At 39.2% G+C, this 12495-nt stretch overlaps 1 protein-coding gene across 5 annotated transcripts in view; it reads left to right on the forward strand.

Moving 5' to 3' along the window:
- Window positions 1–6276, forward strand: part of LRP6 (LDL receptor related protein 6) — a 178399-nt gene extending 172123 nt beyond the window's left edge. The window contains exons 23-25 of one of the 5 annotated variants that reach the window (XR_009543591.1): window positions 449–1668; window positions 2501–2564; window positions 2734–6276. Coding sequence is in view for 2 of the 5 variants with exons in the window: in XM_060166871.1 (XP_060022854.1) it covers window positions 449–746 (298 nt within the window). In the remaining 3 variants the exon portion in view is untranslated. Of the gene's footprint in view, window positions 1–448 lie in introns of all 5 variants that reach the window. The other 4 variants (XR_009543590.1, XR_009543589.1, XM_060166871.1 and 1 more) reach the window with 4 other exon arrangements.
- Window positions 6277–12495: the final 6219 nt, after the last annotated feature.

A 12495-nucleotide genomic window follows, 5' to 3' on the forward strand; every position in this document is an offset into this window, starting at 1 on the left:
GTAAGATAATAAAGACCCATTCTTCTCACAGGTCATGGAGAGGCAGAAATTGGTGAGGTCCACTCTATAGACTAAATCCAAAATGTATAACTGATTTTCCAAAGATGACCATTAAATACAACTTTGAATAGTTCTTTTTTATTCTATGATACAGGGTAACTTAAAGATACAAGCGCACACCCAGAGGCTAGAATGGGTTCACCTCTGCATTCCCATTCTATCCACTTTTAATTGCCTCTAATCACATTTTATCTACAAATATGAAACACATGCTATCTTCCTCCTCCAATCTGCCATGGAAAACTGCCTCTTGGTTGGTTCAGCCTTAAATTGTAGTAGCTTATCGTCTTGCAGGTGAGGTTTGCGTTTAATACCTCTGTATTCTGATAGAGAAAACCACGTCTCCAGAAGCCTGACTCAGCCTCTCCTGATTTTCTCCCTATGCCAGCTACAGGCCGCACAGTTACCGGCACTTTGCACCGCCCACCACACCCTGCAGCACAGATGTTTGTGACAGTGACTACGCTCCCAGCCGGAGAATAATGACCTCAGTGGCCACAGCCAAGGGCTACACTAGTGACTTGAACTATGACTCAGAGCCTGTGCCTCCGCCTCCCACGCCCCGAAGCCAGTACTTGTCGGCAGAAGAGAACTATGAAAGCTGCCCACCTTCTCCATACACAGAGAGGAGCTACTCTCATCACCTCTACCCACCGCCGCCCTCTCCCTGTACAGACTCCTCCTGAGGAGGGGCCCTCCTCCTCTGACTGCCTCCCACACGAAAGTGTAAACATGAAATCGGTTGAGATCTGGAGGGGGGGAGGGAGCTCTTCGAGAAGGGTGAGGCAGACCATGTACAGATAAAAATTATAAATGGGTTAGGGCATACTGGAGATATTTGTACAGAAGGAAAAGATATTTATATATTTTCTTAAAACAGCACATTTGCTGCTTGTGCCATAAAAATTTGTATAAAAAATAAATTTGTACTAAAAGTTTTATTTTTGCAAACTAAATACACAAAGCATGCCTTAAACCCAGTGAAGTGACTGAGTACAAAGGAAACAGGAATAATAAAGGCATCACTGACCAGGAATGTCTGGGCTTTATTGATACCAAAAAAAAAAAAAAAAGAAAAAAAATTAAAGTCCATCTCAGAGCAGCAAACTATAGATACTTGGAAGTAGCCAAATGGCCTTCATGTTAACTAACATTTGAAGGCCAGCAGATTTAAGAAATGAAAGGAAAAAAAAGAATTAATACTAACTTTGGATAAAGGGCTTTGTTTTCTCTAGGAATCCAACAGTTTTATCGAGGAAAATAGATATTTATAAAAATCCATTTGGGGTGCTGCTGTTGTGGGAGAGATCAGCTGTCTGGTAAGATGCTATGGGGCCGTTTGTTGTGCAAGTCTTCTATCCCTACCTTAAAACTCACCCCTCTGTCATATATTAATTTTTTTCCCTGGGTGTTTTTCACCTTGCTTCCTCCCCTAGCAGTATTGTAGGGTATTTTGCCAAAATACCATAATTTATTCACAGTTTTTTATCTGAGGATTGATAAAATGGAATTTTCTAATTAAGGTTTCATTTTAATATTTCTACTAGCTCCATACCCCAGTCAGCTTAGCTCTTCATTTGGACTGCTGTGTTCGCATAATGATCAAAGGTTAGACATGTTATTGCTCCTCTTTACTTCCAAGATTGTTTTAATGCTCATTAAAATGTCTTTGTACAACACATATAGAAAATGTTTAAGAGTTACAAATTTAACCATTAAGTTTTTGTTGTAAATTAATCATATATCCTTGCAGTACTTTCAGCATATAATATCACAATATGAAATCATTTTTATATGTATCTTTCCTAGTAAACCATTTAAATATGTTCCGGTTAGAGACAATCTATTTAAAAAGAGAATTTTTTTGTTATCGTTGGGTTTTCCCTTTATTAACTGTTGGTGACATTTTCATGTTCTTTAGGCCAATTTTTCTCAGAATGATCTCTACATACATACCTCTTCTAACGTGTGACATGAGTTTAATATCTTTCTGTTACCTAATGTGAATGTTAGATTGTTTTCAAATTATCCATGAATTATTCTTATAATCACCTCATATATTTTTTATGTGTCTTCTCTCTTATTCCATGATGGATTAAGACGATTTAACAAATTTAACAATATGGATTACATGAGAAGGCAAACTATTAACTTCTCAGCTGTCAGAACTTGGGTGGAGGGGAATATTGGAAGGCTCTTATGTAATCTGCCTGACCTGTGTGGTACTGGGGCTGCTTCATCTTCAGCTATCAGGGCTGACCTGTGGAATGATTCTAGCACTGCTCTGCCACCTTGCCAGAAGTTGGTTTCCTGCTTTTTACATGTTTCCAGAATTTCTCTGCTAAAGTTGAATGTGTTTTTAAACTAATGTATTTTTACCTTAACAGATGTTGGTCAGTTGTTATTGAATGATTTTTTTTTTTAATTCTGTTTTGTTGAGGCCTCTCTGGATTTCAGGACTGAAGAGAAAACAGTGGAAGAAGGGATTCAGAATTTTGATAGAGGTGAACTAACTGTTTAAGCAATTTAAAAATATACCTAAGTAATCTTTTTAAAGAGAAAAAAACACAGTTTCAGAGTAATGCTTAGATTATTGGGAGTACCTTATATGAATCAGGTGCACTTGATTTTACGTATAAATAAATGGTAATCCATTAGTATCTTGCATTTCAGTCAGACGAGTGTTAACTCTTCCTGTTGATGGAACAGAGTGCTCAAGTTCTAACAAAATGGACATTGAAGTTGCGTTCTGTGACACACAAGGGCGCTTGATGCTCAAATGAAGATGGAAAGGTTAGCAATAACTGGGTATCACTTAGAATTTGAGAATTCTATATGTTTACATTTTTTAATGTGCATCTTTATCTGGTGGGCTTCCCATGTGGAAACTTGCACTATAATGAACTAAGAAGAATATTGCCTTGTTATATCTCAGTTCAAGTGCTTGTACTGCGATGGCAATGGCCTCTTCTTGCAAAATACTAATTTGTGTGCCAATTTGTTTGAAATTATTTGAAGGCAGTTCAGCTTAATCTCAGAATCCTCTTTCTTGGTATTTGAGATGGATGCTTAACATTTTGGGGAGTACCTTTCAAACGAGAGGATTGTCAAAATTCAGGAAAGATTTATTGACCCTCAGATTATATGGACAGTTAAGCTTAAAAGTAGACTATCTTGATTATTAAACACAAGGTCTTTAATTGGAAAATAAAAAATATATGAGAGCACAAATCAGGGGAAAAAGGGAAAAAGTGTTTTGAATTTGGAGTATTGCTAGAATCATCCATGCTGGGGGGCAATGAATAAAATTTCATTATATTCCTTAAATGCAAAAGTATTCATTGTGATTGTATGACGTGAAGTACGCCCACTTACTGATGTCATTAAAATTATCTGAGAATTGAACTTCAGCATAGCATGCTTTCTGTGCCCTGTAGTAAGCTATTCTTCACTGAAGTGGTCTTTTATAATTCTGAGCTTTTATAATCTTGAACTTGGCTTCTGCAGAGCCCTGGTTTTCTGAACAGTGGCCCAAAGGATTTTGTTGCTTATATCAGATAATGGCATATTCACAATGTAAGAAACAGTTAAGGCATAGAATTTTCTCAATATTAATTTTTCTTTCAGGAAATTGTGTTATGCCTCTGACACTTGTTATAACTCTTCTAACTAGCATATCATGAGATATTATATGTTTAACAGAAAATTATCATTATTTTAATTTTAGTATAAAAATACTTTGTGATATACCACCAAGAGCTTATCTGACCCTTCAATAAGTTTGAGAACAACTATTCTAAAGGGTTGATATGTATTTAGAAATGCAGTCTTTACAGTACATTTTCATCTAATATCGGCCAGTAATTGGGGGTGGGGGCTTTTGAGCAGTAAAATTTTAAGATGATTGAGGATTATATGTTTTCATCATTTAAAAATACTCCAAAGTCAATCATTTGTATACAACCAACTCATTTGATATTAAGACATTGTTAAGGTATAAAAATCGCCACCATCCTTATTAGGTAGCAGTTAGTTTGGAGGGAAAATTTTTTTGTTTTGCTGTAAAAGCTCATTAATGAAGAATACTTCATGTAGGGTTAGTAACTGTGACTTAATCCCTTAATGAACTGTATATTTATATGACCTGATAGCAGTAATCATAGTACAGAGACTTTACTTTTGGTACAAAAGAAAGGCTTGCCTTAAGCAAGCCTGGCTCTGTGAGAGGTCTGCTGCTATTGATTCTCTGTCAAGTCCTGTGCCTCGACTAGATTCTTAAAAGTGTAGTTTTTGTTTTTGCGGTACGCGGGCCTCTCACTGTTGTGGACTCTCCCGTTGCGGAGCACAGGCTCCAGATGCGCAGGCTCAGCGGCCATGGCTCACGGGCCCAGCCGCTCCGCGGCATGTGGGATCCTCCCGGACCGGGGCACGACTTCGGCGGGCGGACTCTCAACTCCTGCGCCACCAGGGAAGCCCAAAAGTGCAGTTTTTAAAATTGCTTTATCTCTTGCAGGGGGAAGCTTGCCACTTCATTGATTTGCGTGCCATAAAAGCAGCATGTTGGTTATTGCCATTACACATCTAACAAGATTCAGGAACAAAAATCTTGGCCTTTTCACGCCCCCCAAGTACGTCAAACTTGTAATAAGCGCAGTACTTCATTCTGAATAATGACATGAATAGTATGTCTGGAGTGTGGGTATGAGTATGTGATTATCAGATGGCTGACAAATGTTTGAGCATCAGTAAATGAGACTGTACACTGAGTGTAGACATGGACTGAGTCTTAAAGAAGTTCATAATCAAGCATTGTTTAAAACATGTGCTCAGAATTCTTAAACTCAAGAAATTTAATTTTATTTGGTACCCCTTTCCTTATCCCAAACCTAAAATGAACCAAGAGAAATAACAGATGATTTTACAAAGTACTAGTAGCATATGGTTGGTTTCTAACTTCTGGGATTGCATCATTTCACAATAGGCTCAAAATTTAGCTTTTCAAATTCTCAAACTTTTAAAGGACTTTGGACCCTAAAGCATAGCATTTTACTGTTATAATTTTAAAAGATTTTTTAAATTGTGAACCATATACTCAGGATATTTGTTTGATTGGATTCTGCCTTTTGTTAAACTAAGCCTATACCTGAGTGGAGAGGGAGGTAGATTCTTCGGTTAATCTAGATGATTTAGAATGAAATTACTGACTTCACCCTTCTTCAGTCAAGGTAAACTTTACTGGTTTTTTGGTTTTGGTGTTTTTTTTCATAAGGCATTCTTAAACCATTCTTAAGTTATTGCTGAAAAAAATCATCATGACTTTACAGGTAGAATTATAAACTAAATGATATCTTGTACTCAGAAGTGGAATATAGCCCTAACTAACTTTTAGATTTCCCATTACTTAGGGTTTGCCCAGTAGTTAACACCAAAGAATTATACAATGTGCTTTTGCTTAACTGTCCATTCTTTTTTTAAAAGAAAGAAGTTTTTTTAATTATTAAAAAAAAATTTTAAATCAAATATAAGGGCAGGGATATAGATAAATATATATAGATAGATAGATCTCTATGTATATGTCTCTCTAAATATCAATGCCTAAATATTGAATATTAAAAAGAAAATAAAGCAAAGAAAGTCTGATTAAACCTAACATTACATGAAATTGAGTATCTGGGCTTCGTTGAGGACATTTTATTATAATAAGAGTAAAGAGGATACTGAGATGCTTAAGCTGAACTAGCCTTATTTGCAAGTGAAGGATCTGGTGCTGCTTTCAGATGTTTTATCCTCTGTGTTTTTAAATTTTTTCTTAAGCTTTAATCTTCGTCATTGTCTTAAAGTCAGCTGGTGTTTCTTGTTCATGGACTTTGGTACGATGGTGCTTTGCAAGGATGTATTTATATTTTAATGACCAACATTTGGTCAGCCCTTGTCCACTATTCACTTCCCCCTTTTTGTAAAATAAGTGCTTTAATTTTAAACTGTATAAAAATACCTTGTATAAATCCCCTTTTTGATTATTACAATAAGTTGAGTTGTAACAAATGAAATGTTGATTTTTATAATAAAACAGTGGAAAATACAAGTGTCATTTCTTCAGCAAGAAATTAAAACAGTTGATTGTGCTTTGCTATGATATATGAATGTCGTGTTTCAGACACAACGAAACCCACCTTTATTGTTTGCATTTCAAATAAAATACAACTTTGGAAGAGAGGTTTGAGAACGGCTGTTGCTTAGTGCAATGCTGACAATACCTGTGATTGGGAACAGAATAAGGAAAAGTTGGGTCTGCTTACCCACTGCACAGCAAAGCCAATCTACTGATACCGGGTTGTGGTGAAGGAAAGTACAGCATTTATTTGCAGGGTGCCAAGCAAGAAGAATGGGCAGTTGTGCTCAAAAGACCCAAACTCCCTGATAGCTTTCAGGAGAGAGTTTTTTTAAAGGCAGCATTTGGGGTAAGAGCTGCAAGGTGCTTGACTTTCTTCTGATTGGTTGGTGGTAAGGTAACAGAGTGGTGTTTCAGGAGTCTTTATCATTAACCTTGTGGTTCTAGCCAGTCTGGGTTCTACATGCTTGTGGGTAGCATGCAGTCACCATTCTCTACTTGGGTTGGGGGGCTGGGAATCTTAGTTTCTACGGAACAGCTCAAAGGTATGCATCAGGTTGTTAGGTATATCCCTTGAGAAGGAACTAGGATTCTGTTTTACCACTGAACTATTATCATTGCTTTTCTTGCTTAACTGCTTTTCCTTTGTTTCTGAATTCCCTCTCTTCCCTAATTAGTAGGAACTCTGGGAAGGCTTAGGAGACTAAAGCCTTTTTCTACAAACAAGAAACAGGAGATAGGAGGGCTTTTGTGCTCAGGAGGGCCCCACAGGGTCCTGCTCGGTTTCACAATTTGTGCTTCTGATTGCTCTTTTTTTGTTGTTGTTGTTTTTGCGGTACGCGGGCCTCTCACCGTTGTGGCCTCTCCCGTTGCGGAGCACAGGCTCCGGACGCGCAGGCTCAGTGGCCATGGCTCACGGGCCCAGCCAATCCGCAGCATGTGGGATCTTCCCGGACCGGGGCACAAACCCGTGTCCCCTGCATCGGCAGGTGGACTCTCAACCACTGCACCACCAAGGAAGCCCTGCTCTTGTTTTTATAAACTCCTAGAAGGAGTCCTGATGTGGCCTCTGAGCCACCCCCTTCTCCTCCTCCAAATTATCTTTAAAAATGAACTTGCTTTTCCTGGTGCAGAGCCCAATATGATATGATGATATTGAAGGGTAGCAGAATATACCACTGCAAAATATGCTGCTTTGGCATCTTGATTATTTTGATCTGTAGGCACTTAAAAACCAGCATATGCAGAGAAAAGCTGTCCCTGAATTCCCCTTATCTGCCTAAAGACAGATCATCTGAAAGCAACACAATTGTCATGAATCATAAATCCCTTCCCCGAGAGTTTTATCAACCAGGGAAGCTTGACGTCATGGGATAGGAGACTAGAAGTGGACACGTTGGCCAAACAAACTTTGTCACAAACTATCATATCTCCTATGTATTTCTTAAAGGCCTATTCATCTTTCCTAATAATCCCTTAAGAGGCCTACGTCCTCTCTCCCCTTTCCCTGTTAAAATGGTATTTAAGCCTGAATTCTAACCACCTTAAGGAGTTACTCATTTTTCTCTGGGTATCTCCTGTGTATACCTAAAGTATACATGTTAATAAACTTCTGGTCTTTTTTTTTCCCCCCTTATAAATCTGTCTTTTATTGTAAGAGTCTCATCTAAGAACTCAGAAGGGTGGATGGAAAAACCATTGAGAGCTCAAAACTACCGGATCCCTGCTTTAGTCTGAGTTTACTGTTTGATAGGAAGAGAGGAAGCTGCTTTTTTATTAGGCAGTAGTTGAGTTCAAACATCAGGTGGTTAAATGGAAACCAAGTGGTTTTTTTTTTTTAATCAGTATATTTTAAAATTGAAGTATGGTTGATTTACAGTGTTGTGTTAATTTCTGCTGTACAGCAAAGTGATTATATTCTTTTTTTTTAGTATTCTTTTCCATTATGGTTTATCATAGGATATTGAATATAGTTCTGTGTGCTATACAGTAGGACCTTGTTGTTTTTTCTGTTTGTTTGTTTTCATTTATTTTATTTATTTTTTATTTTTGGCTGTGTTGGTTCTTTGTTACTTTGCACAGGCTTTCTCTAGTTTCAGCGAGCGGGGGCTACTCTTCGTTGGCAGTGCGCGGGCTTCTCATTATGGTGGCTTCTGTTGCTGAGGAGCATGGGCTGTAGGCACGTGGACTTCAGTAGTTTTGGGTCACTGGCTCTAGAGCGCAGGCTCAGTAGTTGTGGATCACAGGCTCAGTAGTTGTGGCTCGCTGGCTCTAGAGTGCAGGCTCAGTAGTTGTGGTGCATGGGCTTAGTTGCTCCGCGGCACATGGGATCTTCCCAGACCAGGGATCAAACCCATGTCCCCCGCATTGGCAGGCGGATTCTTAACCACTGTGCCACCAGGGAAGCCCAGGACCTTGTTGTTTATCCATTCTGTATATAAAAGCCTACATCTGCTCACCCCAACCTCCCACTCAATCCTTCCCCCAACCCCCTCCCCCCAGTAACCACCAGTCTGTTCTCTATGTCCATGATTCTGTTTCTGTTTCACAGATAGGTTCATTTGTGTCATATTTTAGATTCCATATATAAGTGATATCATATGGCATTCGTCTTTCTCTCTCTGACTTACATTACTTAGTATGACAATCTTTAGTTGCATCCATGTTGCTGCAAATGGCATTATTTTGTTCTTTTTTATTGCTGAGTAGTATTCCACTGTATATATGTACCACATCTTCTTTATCCATTCATCTGTCGATGGACATTTAGGTTGTTTCCATGTCTTGGCTATTGTGAATAGTGCTACTATGAACATAGAGGTGCATGTATCTTTTTGAATTATAGTTTTGTCTGGATATATGCCCAGGAGTGGGATTGCTGGATCATATGGTAATTCTGCTTTTAGTGGAAACCTAGTTTTAATGTAAAAGTCTTTCCTTAGTAGATGCTTTTGAAAAAATGAGCTTACCTTGGCTTCTTTGCTGACCCCTTGCATTCTTTCTCTGGAGGGGAAACAAAAATCATTTAAGTTGTGCTGTTGCCAGTTGAGTCAAAGAAAGGAAAGGCAGAACTATGGTTGGTTTGCCTGATTTTAAAGGTGTGCTGTAGAATAAGGAAAACAGTGAAAAGACTAATTCAAAAAGACACAGCGCAGTGTTCATAGCAGCATTATTTACAGTAGCCAAGATACGGAAGCAGCATAAGTTTCCAACAAGTGAATGGATAAAGAAGATGTAGTGTGTGTATACACACACAGACAGACACACAAGGGAATATTACTCAGCCATAAAAAACAGTGAAATTTGCAACAATATGGATGGACCTGGAGGGACGGTATTATGCTTAGATAGTGACAAATAATGTATCCTATAACTTATATGTGGGAATCTAAAATATGAAACAAATGAATATAACAAAAAAAAGAAACAGACTTAACAGATATAGAGAACAAACTAGTGGTTACCAGTAGGGAGAGGGAAAGGGGGAGGGGCAAGGTAGGGAGAGGGGATTAAGGGATACAAATCACTATGTATAAAATAAATAAGCTGCAAAGATATATTGTATAGCACAGGGAATATAGCCAATATTCTATAATAACTTTAAATGGGTTATAATTTTAAAAATATTTCATCACTATGTTGTACACCTGAAACTAATATAATATTGTAAATCAACTATACTTCCATTAAAAAATGAATAGGGAATACAGTGAGTTGTTTTGGGTTCTTCTTTCCCCAGATAGGTTTTCAGCTAAGGTTTTGCAATCTTTTTTTTTTTTTTTTTTGCGGTACGTGGGCCTCTCACTCTTACGGCCCCTCCCACCGCGGAGCACAGGCTCCAGACGCGCCGGCCCAGCGGCCACGGCTCACGGGCCCAGCCGGTCTGCAGCACATGGGATCCTCCCGGACCGGGACACGAACCCGTGTCCCCTGCATCGGCAGGCAGACTCTCATCAACTGCGCCACCAGGGAAGCCCACAATCTTTTTAATTTTAATTCTTTGCCTTGTATGTGATTGCATTATTTCTGTAAATTTAAATCAAAGGATGAATTAGTATTCTCAGTGTTCAGGACACACTACCCCAAAGTATGGCACCTTGGCATGTTGAATATTTTAAGCTGAAGGAATTTGAGAAATGGGATGTTCAGGAAGGAGTCTCTGACCTTCCTGTGAAGCAGGTATAAACCATCATGTGAAAGGTGCCCTCCCTTTACCCGGAAGAAAGACACACTGAGGAATCTGAACAGGCGTTGCTGAGTTCTCCCAGTTTACTACGCTTAGCTCATACTCTGCCCTATCATATCTTTCCATGACTTTCCACTCTTCATCAAACCCAGTGAAAGAACAGGTTTAACCATCTTTTGGATCTTCATTTCCTTATGAGGGCTCCCATGTCACGTAAAACAAACACATTTGTATGCTTTTCTATTCTTAATCTCTTTTATTACAGCGGTCCCAGTAGAGAACTTAGAAGATATCTTTCCTCCCCTGTACTGGTTTCAGACCTCTGGATCTATTGTACCATCGTGCAGTCTACACAATCCATCTTCCACCCCAGAAAATTTTCTGCCTGAGATTTGCATTTGTAAATTCAGATTTAATTACCATGTAAAGCCAGTCTTCCCCAATAAAGAGGCTAAAAATAAAGGATAACACTTGTTAACATTTAACCGGCATTTACTGTGCACCAGGTGCTGTGGGAAGTATCCCATTTTTTTACACAAAATAATCACTGATTAATGACCAACCTTGACAGGAAGTGCCCAATTGAAGTATGAAAATTCTAGTGTAAAATTTTGATCAGAGGCGGTTGGCAGTGGGTGCAGGGAAAAGGACACTGAATTGAGATTTAGACTGTAATCTCTGTTCCATTTTAATTAATTGCCAAGACATGTTTGAAGTCATTAATTCTCTGTATTTGTTGGTATTCGTCTCTAATGGTTTTCTGAACCTTGACTCTTGAATCAGCCAGTTCTACCACCTGTTCCAGAGAGCTACTTGTACATCAAGCATTCTAGGCAATGAATAGTATTATAGGGAGGCCAAACAGCTATGCAGCATCCTGTTCTGTGTAGATCCCTGTTTAATGCCTCCTTCCTCCTGGCCCCTTCTCTGGTCTTGCTTTGCATTCCAAAGGAATTTATAGCTCTCAAAAGAGAGACAACACGAGGCCTATCATACCGTAAAAGCTGTATGGCAGACAAAAGTGATTATCTTTTGATAATCAAAGGAAGCTTTTTGATTTGATTATTCTACCAAAAGCTTCCGCTCTACGATTACCTAATTGTATGGTCCTCGAGATGCTTGCGTTTTGTCCAGTAATTATGAAACCAAGTTCCCCTGCCGAGTTCGATTAACCTCTCTATCTAAAACGTTATTCCCTTTCTTGTCTTGCCCCTGTTCTCCTCAGGATTGAGGAGTGTCAGAGAAAAGGCGGGATTGAAACTGAGCAGAGCCCTGCAGGGCCCTCCCAGGTACCAAAGCCCCTCCGTGTTCTCTGTTTCTTGTTTGTAGCAAAAAGCTTTAGTCTCCTAGGTCTTCCCTGAGTTCCAAAAAGTGGGCACAAGTAGTTAACTAGGGAAGTGAGGGCATACAGAAACAAAGGTAAAGCAAACAAGAAAAGTAATGATAGTTTAAACAGTTCAGTGATAAAAGACAGTCCTATTTCCTCCTCAAAGGATACACATAACTGATACATATCTTTGAGTTGTTCAGCAAAACTAAGATACCCTTCCCTGCCTGGAGGATGGTGACAACATGCAGACCACAAGTATGTACACCTGAGAAGACTGGAATCAGAAGGTTGATGATTAAGACTTCTGAAACACCACTCTTACCTCACCATCAACTAATTAGAAGAAATCATGCACCTTGCATCTTTCATCCCAAATGTTGCCTTTAGTAACCCTTCCCTGAAAGCCATCAGGGAGTTTAGATCTTTTGAGCATGAACTGCCTGTTCTCCTTGCTCGATACCCTTCAAATAAATGCTGTACTTTCCTTCACCACAACCCCGTGTCAGTAGATTGGCTTTACCAGCAGATCCTAGTTGGATTTGGTGACCACAGAGGGACTCATCATCCCATGTGGGTGTCTCACCTGTGGCACATCAAACCCTGGCTTGTGGCAGCTCTCATTCTGTCCAGCAGCTGCCTAAGCACATGTGTCTCAAGGACAGCCCTGAGGCTTGCCACTGACTCTGTGTCATTGACGCACAGCGCTTTTGATATTTGTGGTAAAGGAAACAAGGCATTTGAAGGTTGAGGTACCTGGTAAGTAGAGGAGTCTTGTGTGTGATGATACCAGGGTATTCTTCATTATTG

This window comes from Lagenorhynchus albirostris, chromosome 11, assembly GCF_949774975.1.
Source record: "Lagenorhynchus albirostris chromosome 11, mLagAlb1.1, whole genome shotgun sequence".
In the NCBI taxonomy this organism is placed as follows: Eukaryota; Metazoa; Chordata; class Mammalia; order Artiodactyla; family Delphinidae; genus Lagenorhynchus; species Lagenorhynchus albirostris.